The sequence below is a fragment of the Pithys albifrons genome, chromosome 11, assembly GCF_047495875.1.
Source record: "Pithys albifrons albifrons isolate INPA30051 chromosome 11, PitAlb_v1, whole genome shotgun sequence".
Classification (NCBI taxonomy): Eukaryota; Metazoa; Chordata; class Aves; order Passeriformes; family Thamnophilidae; genus Pithys; species Pithys albifrons.
Genome location: NC_092468.1, coordinates 14556731 through 14579764, shown reverse-complemented (window position 1 = coordinate 14579764; position 23034 = coordinate 14556731). Strand labels below are relative to the sequence as shown.

The following is a 23034-nucleotide window of genomic DNA, read 5'->3' as shown; positions in this document are numbered from 1 at the left end:
GCAAGTCCACAAACAGGAACAGATCCTGGACTTCAGCCAGTTAGGTACCAGGCTGTGCTTTCACAGTACACATCAGAGCTCACTCTTTTAAACACCATGTACTGTGAAAATGAAGTTAGGACCCAAGGAAGAAATTGCTGCCATGAGCTTGCTCAACAACTGAATTTCCTACATATCAAAATTAGACTAGATGTCAGAAGCCAAATTAAACAGTCCCTCTGGCATGAACAGAAGCTTGCTATGGCGTTTCTGCAGGATTATGTAAGTCCCATAGAAGACTGTGTAATAGGTAATACCATCTCAGCCTGGAGAAATCTACTCCTGTGAAGAGAAAGATGATGCAAGACACTGGAGTCCTGCACACCATGGCCTCAATCCATGTACCAGCCTCTTTCTTTTCCTTGGGGGAGGGAGAACTCCATCACCAACCCCCCAGCCAGCTGCTTTGGCCCTTCATGTGTCAACTCTAACAAGCTCAGACCATTCTTGACCCCTGGGCTGAGACAAGAGCCATCCACAGAGAGAGAAGCCAGGCTCAGAGGCAGCCTGGGATGGTGGGGATTTGGGATCAGGCAGGACCCAGCCTTCAGAGCCCACAGCTGGGCAGGATCAGGCTGCAGCAAGACCAGAGAGTGGCCCTAGGCTGGGCTTCTTTTTAGTTCAGGTTTTAAATACAAAAAATAACTTCCTGCTTCTGTTACCACAATTCTGGCACATGCCTCAGTCTGCTGCCACGTGAAGGGAATGTCTAGAGCAAGGCCAGCTCTCCCAGGGACTTTCAATGATGTATCCCACAAATGATGGACCATCCTTTCACCCAAAGCACAGCGGTGTTTACCAAAGCTGGGGAAGTTCATCAGTGCCTCAGCCACTTGCTTTATGGGGAGAAGTCTCACCCTTCACTGCACTTTTCATTTTACAGTTTTTTCCTTTCCTAGATGGCTGGCACAATACAACGTGGCCATCTCTGTGTTTAAACAGCTGCTGATCCACTAGTGTCCCCATGACCTCCATCACTGCCATTGTTTCATTTTGGTGGAGCTTGGGTGTTTTACAAATCATGTGAGTGCTCTAATCCCTTAGCTAACCAGGTAATTTCACTCATATTTATCTTCTTTGGACTTTCTCATTTTCTGTGAAAAATTAAATACCCCCAGGCCAAAAAGACAGGATGACTCACATGGGATGTGGGAGACCAAGGTACAAGAACTTACCCTGCAGAATACACGCTTGAGATAAAGGAGAGGCTGGGTTTCCTTTTCACTCTGTGACCTCTGGCAAATCAGTATGTCATCTCATACCATTCTACCCTGAAAAATGGGAACAAACCAGCAGCTCTGAAACCTCAGCCAAGGGAAAAAAAATCAGAAATAAGGAGCAAACCCATGTAGTTTCAATGAGTGAATCCAACTACAGTAATTTATTGCAATTGGTCCCTTGAGAACAGTGGTTTGGTGACCTGTTCCTGGATGTCAGCATGCAAAGAGGGCCCAGAGCAATGTTTTAGATCTCATGGTTACTTAAAAGATTTTTTAAAGTATATTATTGTATTATTTTCTTCATTTTATTCCTGTTCTACATTTTCATGTTAACATAAAGCTATAGAAGAACTGTGGAATAAAATGAAAGCTATTTTCCATAATAAAATCTTAAGTGATTAGTACACTTTATTTGGGATTTTTATTAATAAGGCTTTTCTCACAGATTGTCCTCTTTCTATAGCAAGCCTGGAATAAAGGGAACTTGCCAGGACTTGGGGGTGTCATGCACTCCTTCTCTAAAAGGCTTATTCAAAACTACAGGAAAGATTTATGGGTTTCCTTTTCCTGGACATCCTGTACTTAAAACATTAACAGTGAGAAGGGAATTTCCCCATTTCCAAGCTTCACTGAATGCTCCTCTACCATTGCTAATTCTCCTATATTAGTCCTAGTCATAAGAAATTATTTTCATAGGATGAAACTTGTGAAGTGAATATTTTGAATCAGGTTGTGTTTCATCTTTTAAAAGCAAAATAAAAAAAAATGGAGAGAAGCATTCTACTTCTTTGAAAATCTGAAAACATAACCTGAGGGTGACCTGGAGGGTCAGAGTTTAGGGCAGTGAAGAAAAAGCAAACATGTGAGCTTTGTGTTTATTAAGCCATTACAAGATTGCTTCTGAAACCCAATGTGAAATTTTGAGACTTACACTTTTAAGTCCTTCTCATGGCACAGATGCACTGTGTAATAGTCAGGTAAATTTCATGTTCTGTTTTGTCCGGTTTGGCTATTGGAGAAAGGTCTGTCTGCGCTGTCTTGTGTTATTCCTGACTAGAACGTATTTATAGGCACTTCTGCAGGCATTCCTGAATGCAGATGTGAAGAGAAGCTTGTTTCATGATGGATATTATGTTACTAATTATATTTAAAAGCCTTCATACTGAAGGTAGTCAAACAGAGGAATCAGTGAGGGACCTACCCAGGTCGTAGTATTTCCATCTGGATTGGACAAAGTCCAGATTGACTTAATTTAATTTTGAAGTTACTTAGACTTTTAGCAGGATGTGAATTAGGTAACTTTCAGAGTTTCCCTCCCCTAATGATTCCTCAACTTATTCTCACTGCTGTGGGCCTGTCCAACTGACAGATATAATTCCTGGTGAATCAAAACATGGTCACAGTTTTACATTTAGACACATGGACATACCATCCTGAAATAAAGGTAAAATGTTTTGATATTACTGATCTGCTTTGAAAACTATATTATTCTTCAATTTCCTTATGCACAAGAAAAGACTGAAGGATGGTTGTATGTGACACATATCTATTCTCAATGAGGCACCACTGCAGGTGTCTAGTGAGAGGATTTTCCAGCTCTGCATTTTTAAGCATACACACTTTTCTTATTTCCATAGAAGCTTTCTGAGGTCATATTTGATTTTGGTATAATGACAATATATTGTATTTTTCTGATCATGTTACTAGGTACTTATCTTCTTGCTCTTATCAGTATAACACAGAAAGAACTGGATATCTAATAAATCACTTACTTGACTGCAATTGATTTGGCATCCTTGTTTCCAGGAAGAATTTGGTTCCTAGCTTGGTGTTCACTGTCCAGATCACATCCTCCATCCGGTCTCTTTCTTTCAGCAGTCAGAGGTTACATTGCCACCCTTTTCACCTACTAAATGATAAAATAACATATCCAGGGGCTTTTCTCTTGGGTTGGTATTCACTGCTGTGGGCACTCTTTTTCAACAGATTATATAATATTTAAAAGTTGAAAGATAGTTTCTTAATTTATATCTAAAAGCAATTTATATGCATGTCATTCACTTAAAGCAAAAATCATCTCTTGTTGTCAGCTATATTTCCTAAACTTTACTCACACAAATTTTTATGTATATGTAAGCATGCAAACACACCCAGATGTCATCTAGAGAACTAAATGCTTTGCTGATAAGGAATCCTGAGTACCTCAAGAGACATAAGCCTTATTTTCCTGCATAGCTCAAGTACTCTTACGTAAACACAGTTCAGTCCAAAGCAAACAACAGAATTCTGATCACTGTGCTCTGAACCCATCAATGACACAAGTGATCTCCACTTTAATTTCATTTATTGCAGCTGTAGATCTTGTAGAACAAAGTACAAATAGCAATGTATTTCACAATCTTCATACTTTGCTAGGGCCCAGAATGGGTTTGGCTGATCTGGGGGAAGACTGACCAACATATTAACTTTCCTCTCTCCCCTTCTGTCCCCTTCCCTCCCCCTCTCCCCCTGCCTCTCTCTCTCTGTCTTCCTCTCTCTGATTGTAAAAGCAGCAGGAGTTGCCCAACTGAGACTTCTTTTAGCTCAATTCAGTCACCTGTCAGTCTTTTTTTCTGTAGAGCTGGAAGGGAAGCATCTGTGATCTAGGAAATGGAGAGAAGTGCATAGCTCCAGTAGTCATGGGAAGTGTAGGATTTAGATCAAAAAAGGCCATATGAATAGATTTTGACAAGTTCCTTTATTTTTAAGTAATTTATAATTGCACATCTCTATATATTTTTACATAAATATGAAATTGCATTGGGATTTTTTGTGAAGCAACTGTAGTAACAAGGTTTATACCTTAATTGGAGAAATCATCTGATATTCAGAAAACTCTCTTACAGCGTGGGGCTCTAAGAAGTGACCATACCTTAGGACTAAACTTTGAGAGGAAGCAGATTTATCCAGGATGTAATGGATGGGAGAAATCACCCTTTCTGAAATGACTGGGAAGAGTTAAGAGGCTTGCAGGATGTGGTAGTTTTACTCATTCCATGAGGAATTGGGTTGGAGGGCAAAGAACTGCACCAATTCATTAGGGATCTGTAGAAAAGAAGTCCACTAGGCACAGACAGCTGTTTAAAATCTGGTTCAAGTAAGTGAAATGTTTACTAATGTTGGGGTGCTGAGGACAAGAGAGACAATGCAGACTTCATCCACACCAAAGGAGCACGTGGCAGTGACCTCAAAATTCAAACAAATTTCAGTATTCATTAAACCAAACCCAAGATTGCTAATTTTAGACACAGCTGCTTCCGTAATACAGGATATATTTAGAGAATGAGCCAGGAGTCCATTTTGTTTAAACTAGAAGGAACTAAGACCAGCACCACCAGCTTTGATAGTAGAATATTGAAATAGAAACAAGGCAATAGTGGCATCAGACCTTTACCTCTGTAAGTAGCTTGGTTTTACAAACCCATTGACAGAAATAAAAAGCAGCACTCTGACTATGAAAGAAACTACTGGTCTCTGTACACCACAAGTTTGTCATGTATTGTAGATTCAATAATAATTGTAAAGTATATCAAGGTGCAGATACGAAAATACTGAAGTCCAATGAGCCAGAAACAGTTGCTCAGATTATCATCAAATCAAAAAAGAGACAACCCTACATAAAAAAGGCAGTTAAAGAGATAATTATCATGTGTTTCTTCCTGCCAGAGGTCTGCTCCTAAAATACACATTCAAAATTCTCTTTTAGATCTCATTTATTATTAATAGGCAGACTTGAGAAATTTCTGGGCTTTTATGGACTGATTTACTAATCTCATAAGTGTAGCACCCCAAAACGAAGAAGGAAGTAGCTTTACTTATGACAGTCTTTTGTTTATTCAAATGTCCTTTGGAATGCCAGCAAAACTTCTTTATTGCATTAATTGCAAGGAATGTTTTGGTCTTTACCTTGGTATGCTAGAAATAAAATACATTGAGATGTATTTCATCTTAAAGATAAGAAAGGCCTTAACAGTTACAATTCTAAGTATACATTGTCTATATTGTACATATTTGTAAGCACCAAATAAACTCAGGAACATTATCTTGAGAATACATGTCTTTTAAATCACAGTATATGACTACTATTCACTCTCAGGAATTTTGTCCATGGGCAGTTGACAACTGAAAATACTGATAGAAAAGCTGCTATCTTTTTATTTCTGCATTGGTCAAAACATAAGAAAGAGAATGAAATTTTAATCTGGCACCTGTACTCTAATAAGAATGCTAAATTTCATTTTCAAAATTATTACAACTGTCAGACCAGGAATAAGAGAGTTTGAATTTCGAATTGAAGCTTCAGTTTGGAGAGCCAGCAGTTAAAAAAAAAAACCAACAAACAAAAAAAAAACCCAACAAAAAAAACCCAACAAACCAAAAACCAGCCTCAGCTTGTGCTCAACAGAACAGAAAGATTTTACTCATCAAAGAAACATCCATTTAATAACAGACATTTCTTGTGTCCTGTCCCTATCAAAGCATGTTACTCAACAGAGTGGAAATGGAATTAGTTACATTTCTGTATAATCTAAATTTATCTGTTTATAGATTTATGGCTGCTGATTGTTTCATGACTCCTTCGTGAATGTTTATGAGGGCAGTGATTTGAGTGTAGCTCCAACAGGAGTCCAGCATAGAGAGATTTCTGAAGGAATGGGAGATATGTCAGTGTGTTCTCACCCACAACATCAGTAAATGCAGAATGGAGCCAGAGGTCACTGGGAGTTCCAGAAACACTGACAGAGGTATTACATGCTGCAAAAACCGACTCAGTCATCTGTCAGGGCAGAAGAAGAAATTATTCCCTGAATAGAAACTACAGGGAGAACTTTTTACTCAAGCAAATTGTATAAATTTAACTGAAATGGTTGCAAAAAGCCATTGCAATTAAATCTGTGTAAAGAGCAATGAGATACAATCATACTACCTGAAAATCAGACAAAGATGTTTAGTTTTTATATGCAGATTTACAGACCCCAATGTATTCTAATTTAAGAGAATCTGCACAGAATTCTGCCATTTAAGAACAACCATTTAGTTAATAAATTTTAAATTTCTTCTCGATATACAGCCTCTGAAAGAACAGGCCCTGGGATATACATGTGCTTCAAGTGCATTCCAACAAGACACCAGCATCGCACATCAGCCAGCAACCTCTCTGCTTTGTGCCAGGGAGCAGTGTAGCAGTCTCCTGTAGCTGCCTCAGACTGATGGCTTAGGAGAAAGAGATTTTGTATAATTTTTCCTGTTCTTTAAGCTTTTCAAGCCCCCTAGCTTTTGAATGATTACAGCACCATAGTCTGAGCATTAGGCACACAGTGAATTGTGATTGCTATTCTTAAGAGTACACTTGGTTGGATTAAAGAAAATGGAGTAACCAGATTTAGGTACTTGAGGACAATTACATGTGTGAGAGTAACTGTGCAGCAAGTTGTAGCAAGACAGCACTCAATTGAATGTCTGAACTGCTGAGTTTACTTCTTTTATTATTTGATTTGTCTTGCTAGGACAATATTTTTTTGGTTGTATCTTCATTATACTGTCCCTTTGTGTGGCTATCAGTCTGATTCTATCCCTTGGGAAACATAACTTCATCCTGCAAAAATTAAGAGAGTGTCTTTTAGATCCCCTTCTGACCACCAGCCAGAAATAAAGTTGTATACAGTATTATTTGTCCTTTTGAGGCTTTTCCATGTCACACTGATCATTAACAAGCCCTACTATTGGCAACTTCTTCTGCAGATTTTATGTGGTAAATCACCTCAAGGCAATTAGTTCCTATGAGCAGTCCTAGTGTGCCTTGTCAACAGGCAGCATATGAGGTTTCTATTGCTGGCTGCAGATAAAGTGAATCTAGTGTCAAAAAGAAACACAGCAGTACAGAGCATTAGGAAGGCAGTCACAGGGATTAGCTACAGGTGTGCATCACTAGCATCTTTGATTTAAGACAGAAGTAAAACATAAATTGTTTGTAAGATTGCCTGCATATGCCCTTCATTAGAAAGAATTTTAACTTCACTGTATTAGAATTTAAGAATCAGTGTTCCTTTTCTTTCTCAGGTTGCTGTGCAGTCCATCCCAGTATTTTATACAAATGTGAGTGCCACCCAGGTGTCTTTCAGAGATACAAAGCATGCAGGTGGAGAAAACTAGTAGGCCTGTAAGGTGATTGGTTTGACTCTCAGGAATGGGGTCCACTGGACTCAAATGGCAAGTCATTTCTTTGTCATCCTTCCCATGTGGAAAAGAGGTTATTAATATTTGTCCCTTCTTGAAAAGCCTTTATGAGTGTTCCAGTTCACTTTTCATAGAGTACCTGAGATGGCACTGAAAAAAGTGACAAAGTCACAGAAAAAGTCCCACAGCACAGCTGGAGGAGTGTTTGTGGTGCTGCAGGGCCTCATATTTGCTGTGGATGATGAGGAGTCAAAGGAAAACATATGCCTACACGGAGGGCCTCTTGCTCTCCATGCAGTGCTAAGGACAGCTATTGCCCAGATTACCACTTGTTGGACCACCGCCACAGTAGCCCTGATGAAAATGCAGCGTGTCACTGAAATTTGTATCTGATGGTCACTTGTATTCTCCCCTGCACAGTGAACTCTCCTCAACTGAACTGGAAAAGTGACATCAATGGTTTTGTGCAGGGAATGAATCCCTTTTGTCTCAGAATCACAGGAATCCTCATCCCTGTTTACTGGCTAGCAAAAGTACACATATTTTCCCAGGAAATGATTTTCATTTGAGAGGGATTATTACTAGTCAAGTGAGCACCTACCCTCTTGCTTTGCAGAGATTTGTATAGAGCATGGGCTTGTGGCAGAATGCAGCCCCAGGCCCATTGTCAACACATCAGTTAACATCTAACTTGAAATAATTTTGTGCTTCTGCTTAGCATCCATTGATCTGTCCATATTTATCTTGTTTCTGTAAGTGGCCTCCTTAGTTACTTGTTAACGAGCAGGGAAAAATTAACTTGAAGAAATTCCAGGCAATTTATGAAGGTTTAATGATCTTCCTTGTCAGAATATAATAGCAGGAAGGGGAGGAAAGGAGGAAAAATGGAAAAAGTAGAGTAATGGTCTGAGGTTTCCAGGCAGTGCAAGGAAATGCTGTACAATTTCTGATATTCCTTTGATTCCCATAATTCATTAAATCCTCCAAGTGAAGCACGCAATTTGTCTGCCTTTGAGCCGTTTTTTTTCAGACCCCATTGCAAGGAATGCTGAAAAAAATCCAGAACAGTAAAAGGCCAAGCAGCTGTGGGAATGATCCACCAGCTTCTCCTGGGCTGTCAGCAACCAACAGAGACTTCCTGGAAGGCCAGAAAATGTTCCTTTATTTTTAAGTGGGAGTGATGTGGTACCCATAATATTTCAGCAAGTTCCTGAATTGTGCCAATGAAAACTTAGCTGTTGTAAATTGAAATCTTGTAATCTGCTCTGCTTAATGCCATTTCAGAAAGGAAGAAAATTCAGTCAATATGAGAAATCTCACTTTTACTGGTAGTGGCAGCTGGGCAGGAGTTCTAAAATGAAATCATTTGTCTTGCTATCTGTGTCAGGAAAAAATCCCTTTAACAGTGCAAGCTTCTTTAATATACAACAGCAGCAACAAAAATTGCCAAAATCACATCAATTTCTCCAGCAAACAGCTAAAGGTGACAAAGCAAGTGACACAAAATATGAGTATTCTGTTCATAGGTGCTTTTCTCAAGGTAGATAACACAGGGAACATGATATATGGTTGGACAGATTTTTATAATCACCTCCACCCTCTTGTTAATATATTTATCTGTTTCGCCATAGGTAGTCCTCATTTTCTCCTTGCTGAGTACAGCTGGTGGATTACTATGCAGACTGTATCACACAGAAGATTTAACTCTGTCTTCTAGCATGGGGACCCTCTGGCACTTAGAACACACTCTAATTTTACTCTGTATTTCAGTGCTGAATACCACAGGGTAAGTAACTCAGTGCTAAATATAGCTTAATTCAGGAAATGTAACTGTTAATGATAAATATCCTTTCTTCACTTTTAAAATGTGGAATGTTTCTTCACTTTATAAATGTGGAATAATGTACAATTGAACCACATCATTTTTAAAAAGAAATAATTGAATTTTGTGGTTGCCTAATTCTGCAGTGGCTCCTGTCTGAGAGAGAAACATGTAATGTGGATTTCTAAAAGCACATCTGAAGAGGAGAGATCTGGACAAAATAGCTACAGCAGTTAAAAACTCTTCTGACTCTGAATATAGCAATAGTAACTTTTGCCTTCGGACTTGCATAATGTGTAACAGATTAAAGATGGAACTGAATAGAAACAAAATGGCAACATCTCTCAGCTTTCCCTTCCTCATGAAAGAAGAAATCCAAGAGGAATAATGAAGAAAACTTTCTTATTTAACTGTTTTTATATATTCTTTTTCCTCCTTAGCTTTAGCTCAGTCTGTTTTCCAGCTGCTTGCTGCATTCCATTGCATCGTTTCCTACTGAATTCATTGTGATATTTGCTCCTAATCTCCCTAGTTTTCTGAGTGTCATTGCTTGGATTTTGAGCAGTGTGGACATTCATTGTGATGCATTCACTTAAGGACAGATTCTCTGTGCTGTGTAAAGTGCAGTAAGAATAATTCAGGAGGGGGCACCACAGACTGTGGAACTGAACTGAAATTGCAGACCAGAGTAAGAGTATGTCAAGAACTACATTGTAGCCTTTCAGTCCTGGAAGTCCTTTCCCTAGGCAACATACTCTAAGAGCAGAACCATTTATGCTGTGATATATGGTGGGATTTTGGTCTTGTGTCAACTTACTTCTGTAGGACTTTGTAGCACACAAGGACTGTGCATTTGTAACTGCTTTTGTTTTGCAGCGTTTTCAGGGTAAATCAGAAGAGCTAAATGAAATGAAACCTTTTTGTCATGGGAGATTTGTAGCAGTTAAAGGACATATGTAACCTTCCAACAAATAACAGTTACACAGCACACTAGCTTACTGTCACTTACACACTTGGCTTTGCAACAGTGGGAATAATAATGACAGGGCAAATTAGTAAAAAATCTTCCTTGTATTATCTGAGCTGAGTTGTATCCATCCATCCTTTCCATAGTTCCCTGTACTCAAGAGAAATGCTCTCATTTTGCTTCAGTGGGATACAGAGCAGAGAATCCTTCCACAGTAGATGAAATGAATATATCCCACTTTTGACTTACTCTCAGAGCTCTGTTATGAAGGAGTAAGTTCCATATGTAAAGAGAAAGTCAGACATGGTGAAACCCTGAGTCTATTCCGTTAACCAGTGAAACACCCAAAGACATAAGTTGAGGTTCCAACATTCTTAAACGGGTTTTGAGTCACTAATTCCACAAGAGCTTCACTGTTGTTTTTCTTGGCAGGATCAAGCAAAGGCCAGCTGGTGGCTTGAGAACATGGGATCCTGAAACAGGTAACTGCATGTCATTAGTGCTGTTAACATCCAATTTCGACTATAACAGTTCCTCTTCCTCACTTTAATGTGTTGTGTTTCAGCTTACCTCACCAGATGTGATTTCAACAATAACTCAAGACCATTTTGTGACTGGACCCAGCCTTGCAATGTAAACCAGGGAGTGTGGATAAGAACAAAACATGACACTCCAACTAATGGAACAGGTCCTGGTGGAGACTATCCTGATGGAAGTAAGTGCTCAGTTGTGGCATTGTAGATTTTCTTTTTTGAAGGCAGCTTGACTATCTTTATTATTTCTTTGAAAGATAAGATGTTCTTAAAGCCCTTTGAAATGCAGCAGGTTTGTTTCATGCTGACATCTGTTTATGACTTTTCACCTTATCAATTAGCATAAATCAAACTGTAGTGCATATCAGAGATTGGATATCTGTATCAGTGTGTGGAAGTAGAAGAAAGCTAATTATAGCTTAAGGCCTAGAGAATGAAGTGATATGCAACAGACTGGGCTTGCACAAGACAGGGATTGTGATTAAATTACACTGATATCTGTTCATGGCAACAAATGTAATGATCACTGTACTGACACTAGACATAGGTCACATTGGCAAAGTGTCCCAAAATCAAGTCTGAAATTGAAGAATATGTTTGAAAAGCCTGTCCTCAGCTACCCATGATTTAAAAAGTGGAATCTAACATAGTTATATTATCAAACAAATGCTCCATGGCTCCATCTCTATGTGTTTGAACCACTATCCTTGCACAAGAATATCCATGGGGATCAATCTGCAGTCATACTGCTTTTTGTAATTACCCCAAGACTGAAAGGTCAGATACTGTCAGAGACAGTAAGCAGATTAGAACAGTATTACTTGGAATTTTTGCTAAATAATTATCTGCATTTTTAATATTTTGATAATAACAATTAAAATTGCCTGTTGGAAGAAGAAATTAAATATTTTTAATTTGGATTAACACAAATAATAATGTTTTCCTTTTTTAAATTGACACAGACCATATCACTTTAAATATTATTTATATTTTCTTACCAACTTAAATATATGACTATGCTAGATGCTCTGTGTGAAGCCATACTTTACTATATAGAAATAGTCATTCATTTATTTTTGATTCCTTTCCACAGTCAGATGAGAGAGGCTTGACTTCAGTTGCACTGGGGAAATGTAACTTTGATCGTCGACTGTGTGAATCAAAAAACTTCAGGCCTAGTAAAGCAAAATTCAATCTCATATTGAACAAATTACTAAAGCACTTCAAATCCTAAGGGAAATACTGCGAGTTTCTGAATTTTGAAAAATTTCCTTTCTTTTCATAATGTCAAATATAAATATTTTTAATAAAATATCAACATTGTTTTATCTTTCTTAAATTTTGAGACAAAAACCAAATGCTGACAGTTTGGAACTTTGTCCTTGTGCCAGGGATTTATTCATCTTGAGACTAAAATCTTTAGGAAAAAAAATATATCACACAAGAGAAGGCATATAGCAGATTGCATTATTTTCCTGTGAGGAAAGCAGAAATTGAACATGGATCAGTGTGGCACTGTGTCTGGAGGTGCTGTCTCTTGAAAGAGTCCTACATCTTTAATTGTGATCCCAAAATAAGTGTTCACATAAGATGGAATATACTTATTTTGCTCCCAGGCTCACATTCTACTCTGGATAATTATTTGGGGTTAACCGTTGCAATGCAAAGTTCAAACACCCTCTACTTTGCTTCTTTGCACTGATAATGATGCTGTTGTTTTCTTCCAGAGCTGGGCTGTACTTCAGTTTTAGACAATGTCTAACAAATTAGGAAGGTTCAACTATTTTTAAATTTTTTTCACTCTGCAGAAGGTTATTTCATCTACCAAGAAGCAAGTAATCTGATTCCCTTCGACACTAACAGGCTGGAAAGTCCAGAGACTGTAGTTTCTGAGAAAATATGCATAGACTTCTGGTACTATATGTTTGGATCAGAAGAGATGAATGAGCTGAGAGTGCTTATCCAAGATGGCACATGGGAGTCCATGGTGTGGCGTCGGCAGGGAAACCAGAGCTCCTTATGGAATTATGGTGCCATCACTCACACTTTTTCAACACAGAGAAAGATAAAGGTAATATATTTTCAGAATAAATTTCTTTGTACAATTTCAATATATGTTCTCCATTTGCAGGTTGCAAAATGTTATGCATATAATCTTGAATTTTAGTTTAATTTTCTCTCTTTTTCCTTCCTTCCTTCCATCCTTAATTTTATCATGAAGACAAAGACTTTAGATGTCTTAATTACATGCAGGTTTGTCTGCTGTGAGTTTGAAGGTTTGAATTTCGGTATACTGCCTACATTGAACTCCTCTGTAGAATCCAGATAACTATTTCTCATGAATCATTTATTTATAAGTCAGCAAAATAGAGAACAATGTTTCTTGCAGTCCTTACCTTATTGCAGAATATATTTTAGGCCTCTGAGGGAAGCTAGAAAAACTGTTACAACCTCAGCTGACTTGATGTCTTTAGCAATAAACCAGCGAGATTATTTTGAAAATAATGCTAAGAGAAATGGCCTTGTGTTTGCCTAAACAACTCTGATGCAGTGATCACTCTGTGTCCTGTCAAGGTAATTTTTGAGGCTGTCCGAGGACTGACAGAGTATGGGGATACAGCACTGGACAATGTGAGAGTAAGGGATGGATCCTGTGGTAAGTCTGTGTTTGCACCTGAGGGTATATTGCTTCCTCATCTCTGTTTAAGCTCTTGGCCATTACTCCATTTTGTATACAATATAGCAACTCTACAGAACTTTGAACCACAAAAGAGAAATGACAATGACTACAGCTCACTTAATTTGAATGTTATGTGCTTAGCTGTAGTTTCTTCCTAATTCTTTCCTTATCACCTCAAATGTCCAAAATAAGCTACCCCTCCTTCTCTGCACATGTGACCTTTTTCACCAAGTTCAGCAAACTTTACTCCACTTTTAAGTCTGAAGTGTATCACTAAACCCAGAGAAGACTATGCACATTGATCTTGGATTCCATATTAAACACTCTAATCAGCATTTTACAGCAAATATCTGTTTGTACAAGCTCATCAAATACACAGTACAACCATATGTCACACAAAGATACAACAGTGAGCCAATAACATCAAGTTGCAACACCAGCTTTGACTACAAAACAGCAATTTGAGCTTGATCTCTGACCTTGTAACAAATCAGCCAAGACTGGCACAAACTATGGATAACTGGGATCCATTTGTGCTGACAAGCATACACTACTTACAAAATGTGATTTGAACAAGAAATTTGCTGAAAACCTTACAGAAAGTGTCATTATATCTTAATAAGTATTTTTCTCTGTGAATGCTACTCATATAATGACATAAGATGTCTGAAATTTACAGTACCTAGGACAAAGATTTTCATTAAGGTCCACACCCTCAGAACATGCAATTTTATTTAAAATTCTGTGGAAAATATTTGCGACCTTCTTTTGTTTGAGGGCTAGAGAGAACCAGTTCTTCATTTTTTCAGGTGTATTAGGACATGATTCAGCCACCGGATGGTGCACAAACATAACTCCAAGAGACAAGAGCTTCTCTGTTCAACTCACTATCAGACCTACCAACACTTGCTGACAGTAGGACTTCATGTACCTTAACATACACCAGAGGGAGTCATATACCCAAATGTAAATACACTTCCAGCTCCAGAGAGACTGCCCGAGCTCAGTCATTGTGATCAAGATAAAAATCAGATGACATTTCTTAAGTGCTTAAAAGACCCACACATCCCTGATTTCAAACATAGGCAGTTCTACTTGCTTCACTGAAAAACTTCTAAATTTATGCTGGTGAAGAGGAAGTGAAAATTAATGTATGTTGGTGTGTAAGTAGTGTTCATCCTGTAATGTTAAAGCTCATTGTATTGCCTTATCTTTTCCACTAACAGAAGCTGCCCCTACACCTGTACCACCAACACCTACGCCACCAGAACCTACACCACCTCCAGTGACAGGTAATTTTAGCCAGTCACAAATGGCAGTCAATGGCTTGTAGAAGGACACCTATGATTTTTAGTACCAGTACTACTTTTCTTCAGTTAATTTCTGTAAGTATCTATCTGTGACATTGCTTTATCTACACAAATCTGCCTTTTCTGTATTGGTTCTTTCAGGTGTGATCTATAAAATGAGGATGATTGTGTTTTTCCACTGCACAAAGAGATGGGCTTTCTGTATGTATCTGTGTGTTTATGAGAACATATTCCCTTTTTCTGTCTCCAAAAGCAATTTGCAGTATACATGGAGATCCTCATTATAACACATTTGACAAGCAGCGTCATGACTTCATGGGCACCTGCACCTACACCCTCTCCAAGCTATGCAAGAGCAACAGCTCCCTGCCCTACTTCAATGTGGAAGCAGCCAATGAGCACAGGGGGAGCAACACTCATGTGTCCTACGTCCAGTACGTGGATGTTGATGTTTATGGCTACAGGATCAATCTGGGTAAAAACAGAGCTGTCAAGGTAAGGTTGAAGCTCACTGTCTATCACCATTCACTCATAATACGAGTGAAGAAATTGTTGTATGATGACTACAAATTTCCAACATCCATGCAGTAATATTTAAAGCATGGTCAGATATTTAGGAGCAGGAGTAATAGGGAGTTCTTAAACACTGGAATTTCAAAACTGAAAGCATAAGCTAAAATTTGTGCTATGTTGTTAAAAGGTGGGGTTAGAGCTGACACTCCAGGTGGGGCTGGTGGGCTAGCCTATGTTTCTAATCTGCTCTCCATGCTCATGCTTGGCATATGACAGGAAACAAAAGGGCCCTGCATTAACTGAGTTCATGCTGGTAGATATTTATCGATCCTCTGTGGTAACCTATAAAGCTGCATGTTCATCTCTGATTTCTAATTATTCCACTTCACTGTTGACTTCATTTAACAGCTGGCATTTGTCATAAAGCATGGCCAGATGACTCTCCTTACACTGATTGTATCACTTGGCCAGCTATTGCATTTTAAGCTGTCTTTATGGATCCTTTCCAGAAAGAGCCAAGACAGCAGAAATGATTGAGTTAAATCCCCAGCAAAAGAATAGGTCATCTTGCTTCACTACCACCCTTCTTATAAGGAAATATGACAGTGATTTAAGTGACAGGAGACAAAGCCTTGAATCTACATCGAAACCTTTCCCATCTGATCTTAAAAACCAAGAAAACTCATATATCTAAATTTTTGCTACACATTTGTCCTCTCTCTTATACCTTTCCCTGTATTCAATGGTTTTATTTTATATATATATATATATATATATATATATACACACACACACACATATATGTTTCTAAGCAAATCAAACCTTCTTATATTTCTAATAAGAACAAGTGAACAGATATTAATTTTAGTAAATTTTAAATAAATTGAAAATTTTACTTGGAAAAATACTTTCTATTGTCTGGCATTTTAGATGTGAAAATTAAAAGAGAAAGAAAAAGAAATAAAAAGATACTTTTTCAAGATCTGACCAATCCTGAAAGTCTTGTGAGAATTCATTACAACTAAAAATTTTTAATCTGATTTGATAAAAAAAAAAAAAAAGAAAAAGAAAAAAGAGCAGGTCTGTAGGCAGTTGCTGCTAGCAGATCATGCTAAGTCTTGGACTTCTGCCAGCTTTATCTGGTTCACCAATATCATACTTGTAATCTATGTAGCCACATTGTTGTGGCCTCAAGGTTCTCGATTATGTGGCCACATACAACGTTCAGGTTAAATAATACTTACCACAATGTGAGTTCTTACTGCTCACTCTGGAAGCCTTCTGCTCAATACAGGGATCTAAAAGGGTCAGCATTAAAAATACTTCTTTTCAAGTGTTTATAATTCTTGTCGTTCTCTGTGCCTGCAGGTTGATGGAGTCACCCAGGTGGTCCCTCTGACCTTGGAGCCAGGTGTCAGTATTTCCCTCACTGGGCAGTATGTTGTGGTTACTACTAACTTTGAGCTGCATGTCAAGTTTGATGGAAATCACAGAGCAGAAATCACTCTTCCCAGTACCTATATGTCTAAAGTCTGTGGAATATGTGGAAATTATAATGGGAATAAAGCAGATGACTTTCTTAACCCAGATGGAGAGATGGAAGCAGACTCAGCCAGCCTTGGCAACAGCTGGCAGGTTTACAATGACTCCAGGTAGAACTTAGCTGTTGGTTATGCAATGACTAGTGTTTTAATCAACTGGTTTAGGGTGTTCAAAATGTCAGGCACATGGGATAAAATATATTCTTGTCAGTGTATTTACTTTCTCCATCTGGGTAAAGTTTCACAGAAAATATAACTGTGCTCCAAAAGAGAAAATTTCTTAGAATCATAAAGTTTTTTAGGCTGGGAAAGACCTTTAAGATCATTGAGTCCAACTGTTAACCCAGCACTGCCATGTCCACCATGAAGCCATACCCCCAGGTGCCACACCTAAGCATCTTTTAATATACCTCCAGGGGTGGTGTCTCTACCACTTCCCTGTGCAGCGTGTTCCAATGCTAAACAACTCTTTTTTTTTTTTTTTTGGGGGGGGGGAGATAACTACAGTTCCTTAATTTATTTAGCCTTCCTAGGAAGCATATTTGTGGCTATTCATGAGCATCACATCTACATCCTCAATCATGGGATTTTCCTCCCTCTCCATTCAGTTAGATGTTAAATCTCTACCTTAGACAAACGTACTCACTCCTCACCAAGAACTTGCATTTAGATTTCAACTCTCAGATGAAAATTGTCAAGTGTGGGTTTTACTACTGATTGGGCTATTTTTCTTTTGTACATTTCAAGGTACATTTCAACATCGTTTCAACTCTTCTGAGATACTTCACTCCTTTTTTAGAATTTCATAATATGTTAATAATAGCAGATGTTGAACTTTGAATGCTTTCACATTCTGTTTCGCTTTCCATTGTAGACAGCCTGACTTACGAAAAAGTCAAAAATAGATGTCTGGGTTTCCTCCAGACCTCTCAAATTATCAGGCTGAGATCATATTAAAGTCTGAATTTCTATTCTTAGAGTTTGAAATCTAAGGATTTAAAATATTTTATGTTTAGTCTTGGAACAGACCTGTAGTTTTGTTAGATGTGATTTGAAAAGAAACTTCATTGCTAGTGAATCCAAGTTCATCTGTTAATTTTTCCACATCTTTTTTTTTTCTTTTTTTCCATATTAGGTGCTCACAAGATGATGGCCATACGCCAAATTGCACTGATGATGAAAAACATATTATCCAAAGCAATGAATACTGTGGTCTGATCACAGATCCAAATGGTCCGTTCCAGAACTGCCACTCATTAGTTGATCCACAAAGTTATTCTGAAGGCTGTCAGTATGATCTCTGTGAACTTCATTTGAACAATGTAGCCCTTTGTGAGAACCTACAGGCGTATGCAGACATGTGCCAAGCTGCAGGAATCCAGCTGGCACCATGGAGAAATGCAACTTTCTGCCGTATGTATCAAAGATTATTTGAAATTAGCACTTGTCACAAGGGTATAATGAGGACTTGCCAAAAACAGAGCATTACAATACACTGAATTTATGTAACATTGAGGATCTTGGCTGATCGGGCTAAAGATTCATGGTTTATAAGTAGTCCTTAGTTTGATTCCTTTGGGAGGATTCCAGAGCAAGTAGTTAATCTGCTTTGAATGAAAGAAAAAAAAATACTGTCTGGTCCATTTTAAAATAGAATTGGAGACTTTTTCTTCGAGTTCCTCTCTTGAAAGAGAGCAATATGAAGGAGGAGCACATCTGACAAGGTGAGCAGGAGATCTGAGATAAAGGGACCAGAGTATTGGAAACACTATCAGTGGCAGAGAATTTGATATGTATAAGAGAATAGGGAGTGCCATCTCCATAGGTCTGGAGGAAAGCATTTGTGTCCTGTACAGGCATAGTCATTCACAGTTTCAGGCGGGAAAAGAGGCAACACAGGTAGGCAGCCTGGAATTACAGCCAGGACTGAAGTAAGGAGTCTGTGCAATGGAGATTGTAACCACACCACTGAGGGTTGGTAGGGTAGTGAGGGGTGGGCAAGAGATGAAAGAAACAGAAACATGCAGAGGTGCAAGACAAAAGGTGTCAAGTATTGAAGTCTATGCTAGGGAGTAAGTGGGAATAATTACCTTTCTTCTGTGAGTATTGGTAAAGAGTAAATAAAGAACATTTCAGCCTCAAGCATTCATGCATATATTATAGAAAAAACCCTCCCATGTTATTTTTAGAACAGAATTCAAATACTGTATGAAAGTCCTGAACAGAACTATTTCCACCAGAAGCAATAAAAGGAACAGGAAAGAGCGATTCAGTGACCTGAATGCCTTCTGTGCTGAAGGAGATGGGGAGACTGAAGAGAGTGGCTGAAAACACTAGAATAATTTTTTTGTGACTTTTGTTTCTTATTTGACTTCAGTCTCTATCCGGAGCTTTTTCTCAACTGGGAACCATACTTAGGCTTTTTCTCACATAGATTATGTGGTTTCAAAGTAAGAGTGAGCTGTCTCTGCCTCTATTCTTTCTGCTGAAGGAGCTTGCAGAATCTCTTCTTCCTGCCTTGTGCCTATTTCGTTTAATGAACCTGAATATATTTTTGTCCTCCACCAACCTCACCAACTTATTTCCTGTAGATCACATAGGCCAAATTCAGTGGGAGGACAGGCACAGAAATGTGCAATGTAAGTACGTGATCTCTGATTCCTTAGAAAAGCAGGCTAAAAGTAAAGTGAGAAAATATGTAACTGAAAACTGCCCCATTCCACATTAACATCCAGAAGCTGAAAAAATTATTGCTCAGGAAACTTTAGTTCTCACATCTTCTTAACAGATTACGACAGTATTTTAAACCCCTAATTACCTTAGCTGTATGTCATGTCTGTAATAGAATCTAAAAACAGAATAGAGTACTAGTACATCTTGATTATTTAACAAACAAAAAAGTCCTCAGTGAAGTGAAACAATATGAATTAAGAAGCTATGACATGATTAGAACAAAATATCAGTACATATAGCACATATCTAGGACAAATAGATAACCTGACACTTATATTCTGTGACCACTACAAGAATTCAAGCTATCATTTTCGGGAATAAGACATGTTCTGGAAATGCTCTCTATGACTGAACCTTTAAATAGCCCAAACCACAAAAGAAATTTAAGTGTAGTAATTCAAAAAAGGCATGCATCAAAATGCATGCAATTTCAAGATGTTCTCAAATATTTCAAAAGAAATCACATTATAATATTAAACAAACCCCAGTACTTAAGTAGTTAAAAATATTAATATACATCTTTATTTTTATTGCACAGCATTACTCTGTCCAGCCAACAGTCACTACGAGCCCTGTGCTGCAGCCTGCCCTGCCACCTGTGTTGATCCAACAGCACCCTACACCTGCAGCCTGCCATGTGTGGAGGGCTGTGTGTGTGACAGTGGGTACCTGCTCTACAATGACCGATGCGTGCCCAGCCAGCAGTGTGGGTGCTGGCACAACGGGCAGCACTACCCCGTGGGCTCTGAGTTCTGGACGGACAACACCTGCTCCTCAAAGTGCACATGTCCCGCACGTGGAAGCAAAGTCCAGTGCTTCGATGCCTCATGCCCTGCGGGCCAGTACTGTGGCGTGCAGGATGGGAAACCTGTGTGCCTCGAACACTCCTATGGCATCTGTCACGTGCACGGGGACCCTCACTACAACTCCTTTGACAAGGTGACACACAACTTCATGGGCAACTGCACCTACACCCTGGCCAAAGTGTGCTCCAACACCACGTCCCTGCCCTACTTCAATGTGGAGGCCAAGAACGAGCATCGTGGGAACACCAGAGTGTCCTATGTGCGTGAAGTGCTGGTTGAGGTGTACGGACAGCACATTGCCATCCTCAAGCAGGAGAAGAGCCAAGTGCTGGTAGGCAGTGGGGCTGGAAAGTCTGCGGTATGGGTGCAAGGCGGGTTTGACTCCTCTTGGCAGGGCCTGGCATGTACCAACCATCTCCATGGTCCCAGGACAGGGTGGGTTCTCCTTTCTGGAAGGTTTAGAGGAGGAAGAAGCAAACAGGGAAGGCATTCCGTGTTAATCAGAGGCCCCTGCAGAGTGCTGAACACAAACATGTCTCTGCGAGCCCCAGGGGTGTTGGGGTATGAGGGCATCCTAGGCAGCTGTTTGCCACACCTGGCCTGGCAGCCGCTTTCCCTGGGCAGGAGACCCCAGGGAGGCCAGGGACAAGTCCAGGGCTCATCGTTCTCTGTCTGCCCCAGGTGAACGGCGTGCGCCAGACCTTGCCGGTGAGGGCAGCGGAAGGTGCCATCACGGTGAGCAAGAGTGGCCGCTACATTGTCCTGGAGACAGACTTCAGCCTCAGAGTGTCCTACGACACTGACCACTCGGTGGAGGTGAAGGTGCCCACCACCTACTTCAACCTGACCTGTGGCATGTGCGGCAACTTCAACAACCGGAGAGAGGATGAATACATGATGCCCAATGGGCAGCAAGCCGCAAACTCCAATGCGCTGGGGGAGAGCTGGCAGGTGCCAGACAGTGACCCCTCTTGCGGTGTCCCCGTCCCCTCCCCACCCTGCAGTGCAGAAGATGAGAAGCTCTACCGGTCGGACCAGTTCTGTGGCATTCTGACCACCAGGCCCAGCTCTTTTGAGAAGTGCCACAGTGTGATCAGCCCTCAGAGCTACTTTGACACCTGCCTCTATGACCTTTGTGCCCTGAATGGTGGCCAAGACTTTCTGTGTGCTGCTCTGGAGGCCTACGCTGACGCGTGCCAGGCAGCTGGCGTGACTCTTCTGCCCTGGAGAAATGCCACCTTCTGCCGTGAGTTTCCACAGAGAAATGAGTCTTTAAATAACTCCACTCTTGTCTTAAGAGTCTGAGTTTAGTCAATAACCCACATAGGTTAGATATGTTAAATTCTTCACATAATTACAAGGAAATATTGAGAAAACTCTGCAAAATTCTTGTCATTTTTGTTTTCTGCCAGGGAATAAAGCAGAATTTTCTTCCATTATCTCAAGAATCTCTGACAATCCAGTAGCACTATGCCCCTGCTAATATGGAATCATCTCAGAGTTTTAGATAATGTTTTGCGTTTAATAGACTTACTTATTTCCCAGCAACATAATTAGTTTAGCAATCCCTATACCTGTGGAAATATTTTGTCTATATACAAGTCCTAGTGTAGAGAGTCACAGTTTTTATTTGTATTTGGAGATGGTTAATATCCAGGATTTATGGTTAAACAGTCATGCTTTTTTTCATGTAGAATATTTACTGTTTCACTTTTCAATATCAAAACAGGAACAGACTTTCTGTCTTCAAAATCCTCCACAGCTGTCACTCATGCAAAACAATCACATTATTGAATAGTGGTTTCCTGTGAGTTGTGATTGTTTATTCAGTGTCTTTTATTGTTTCTCAGCTATTGCATGCCCTCCAAATAGTCATTACAATCCATGCACCAGTGCTTGTCCGGCAACCTGCATTGACCCTCTTGCATCAAAGAACTGCAGCACACCTTGTGTAGAAGGATGTGAATGCAACAATGGTTTTGTCATCAGTGGGGGACAATGTGTGTCCATGAGCAACTGTGGCTGCCTTGAGAATGGCAAATACTACGAGGTTTGTTCCGGCACATAGTACTGGGGCTCATTTTACAGTTCAGCATTATCTTTAACTCTTTTAATTTGTATTTATTTTATTTTCGCTAACAGAAAGGAGAATCTTTTTGGCAACCAGACTGTGTAGGCCAATGTGTATGTGCTGAAAACGGGACTGTAGTTTGCAATACAGACAGATGTGAAGTAAGTGAAGTTTGCAAGGTGCAGAATGGACTCCTGGGATGTTATCCATTGAATTCCAGCACCTGCCACATTTTTGGGGATCCACATTATATAACATTTGATGGAAGACTGTACCATTTCCAAGGAGACTGCAATTATACTGTTGTTGAGAGATGCACAAATTCTTCTGAAAAGTTTTCAGTGACAACCAGAAATGAACATAGAGGAAACCCAAACTGGACAGCCTTGAACTCAGTTTCTGTCACACTGCAAAATCTTCACATTGTTTTGAAGAAACATAAAGAGACTTATGTAAGTGTTCTACTCTAATCATACATAATCCATCACTATACACTTTACATTTCTGTCCAGAAGCACTGAATCGGGCTTCTCTGATTTATTCACCTCCAACACTACACATGCTAAAAGTCACAGATTACTTT

At 39.4% G+C, this 23034-nt stretch overlaps 1 protein-coding gene across 1 annotated transcript in view; it reads left to right on the top strand.

Annotated features, from left to right (window-relative positions):
* LOC139677173 (IgGFc-binding protein-like) overlaps positions 1–23034 on the top strand; it is a 96661-nt gene that overhangs the window by 32827 nt on the left and 40800 nt on the right. The window contains exons 2-12 of the mRNA XM_071566897.1: positions 10830–10979; positions 12606–12868; positions 13372–13453; positions 14704–14769; positions 15041–15282; positions 16669–16952; positions 17977–18254; positions 20113–20738; positions 21062–21626; positions 22231–22430; positions 22523–22903. Of these exons, the coding sequence (XP_071422998.1) occupies positions 10830–10979; positions 12606–12868; positions 13372–13453; positions 14704–14769; positions 15041–15282; positions 16669–16952; positions 17977–18254; positions 20113–20738; positions 21062–21626; positions 22231–22430; positions 22523–22903 (3137 nt within the window). The remainder of the gene's footprint in view (positions 1–10829; positions 10980–12605; positions 12869–13371; positions 13454–14703; positions 14770–15040; positions 15283–16668; positions 16953–17976; positions 18255–20112; positions 20739–21061; positions 21627–22230; positions 22431–22522; positions 22904–23034) is intronic.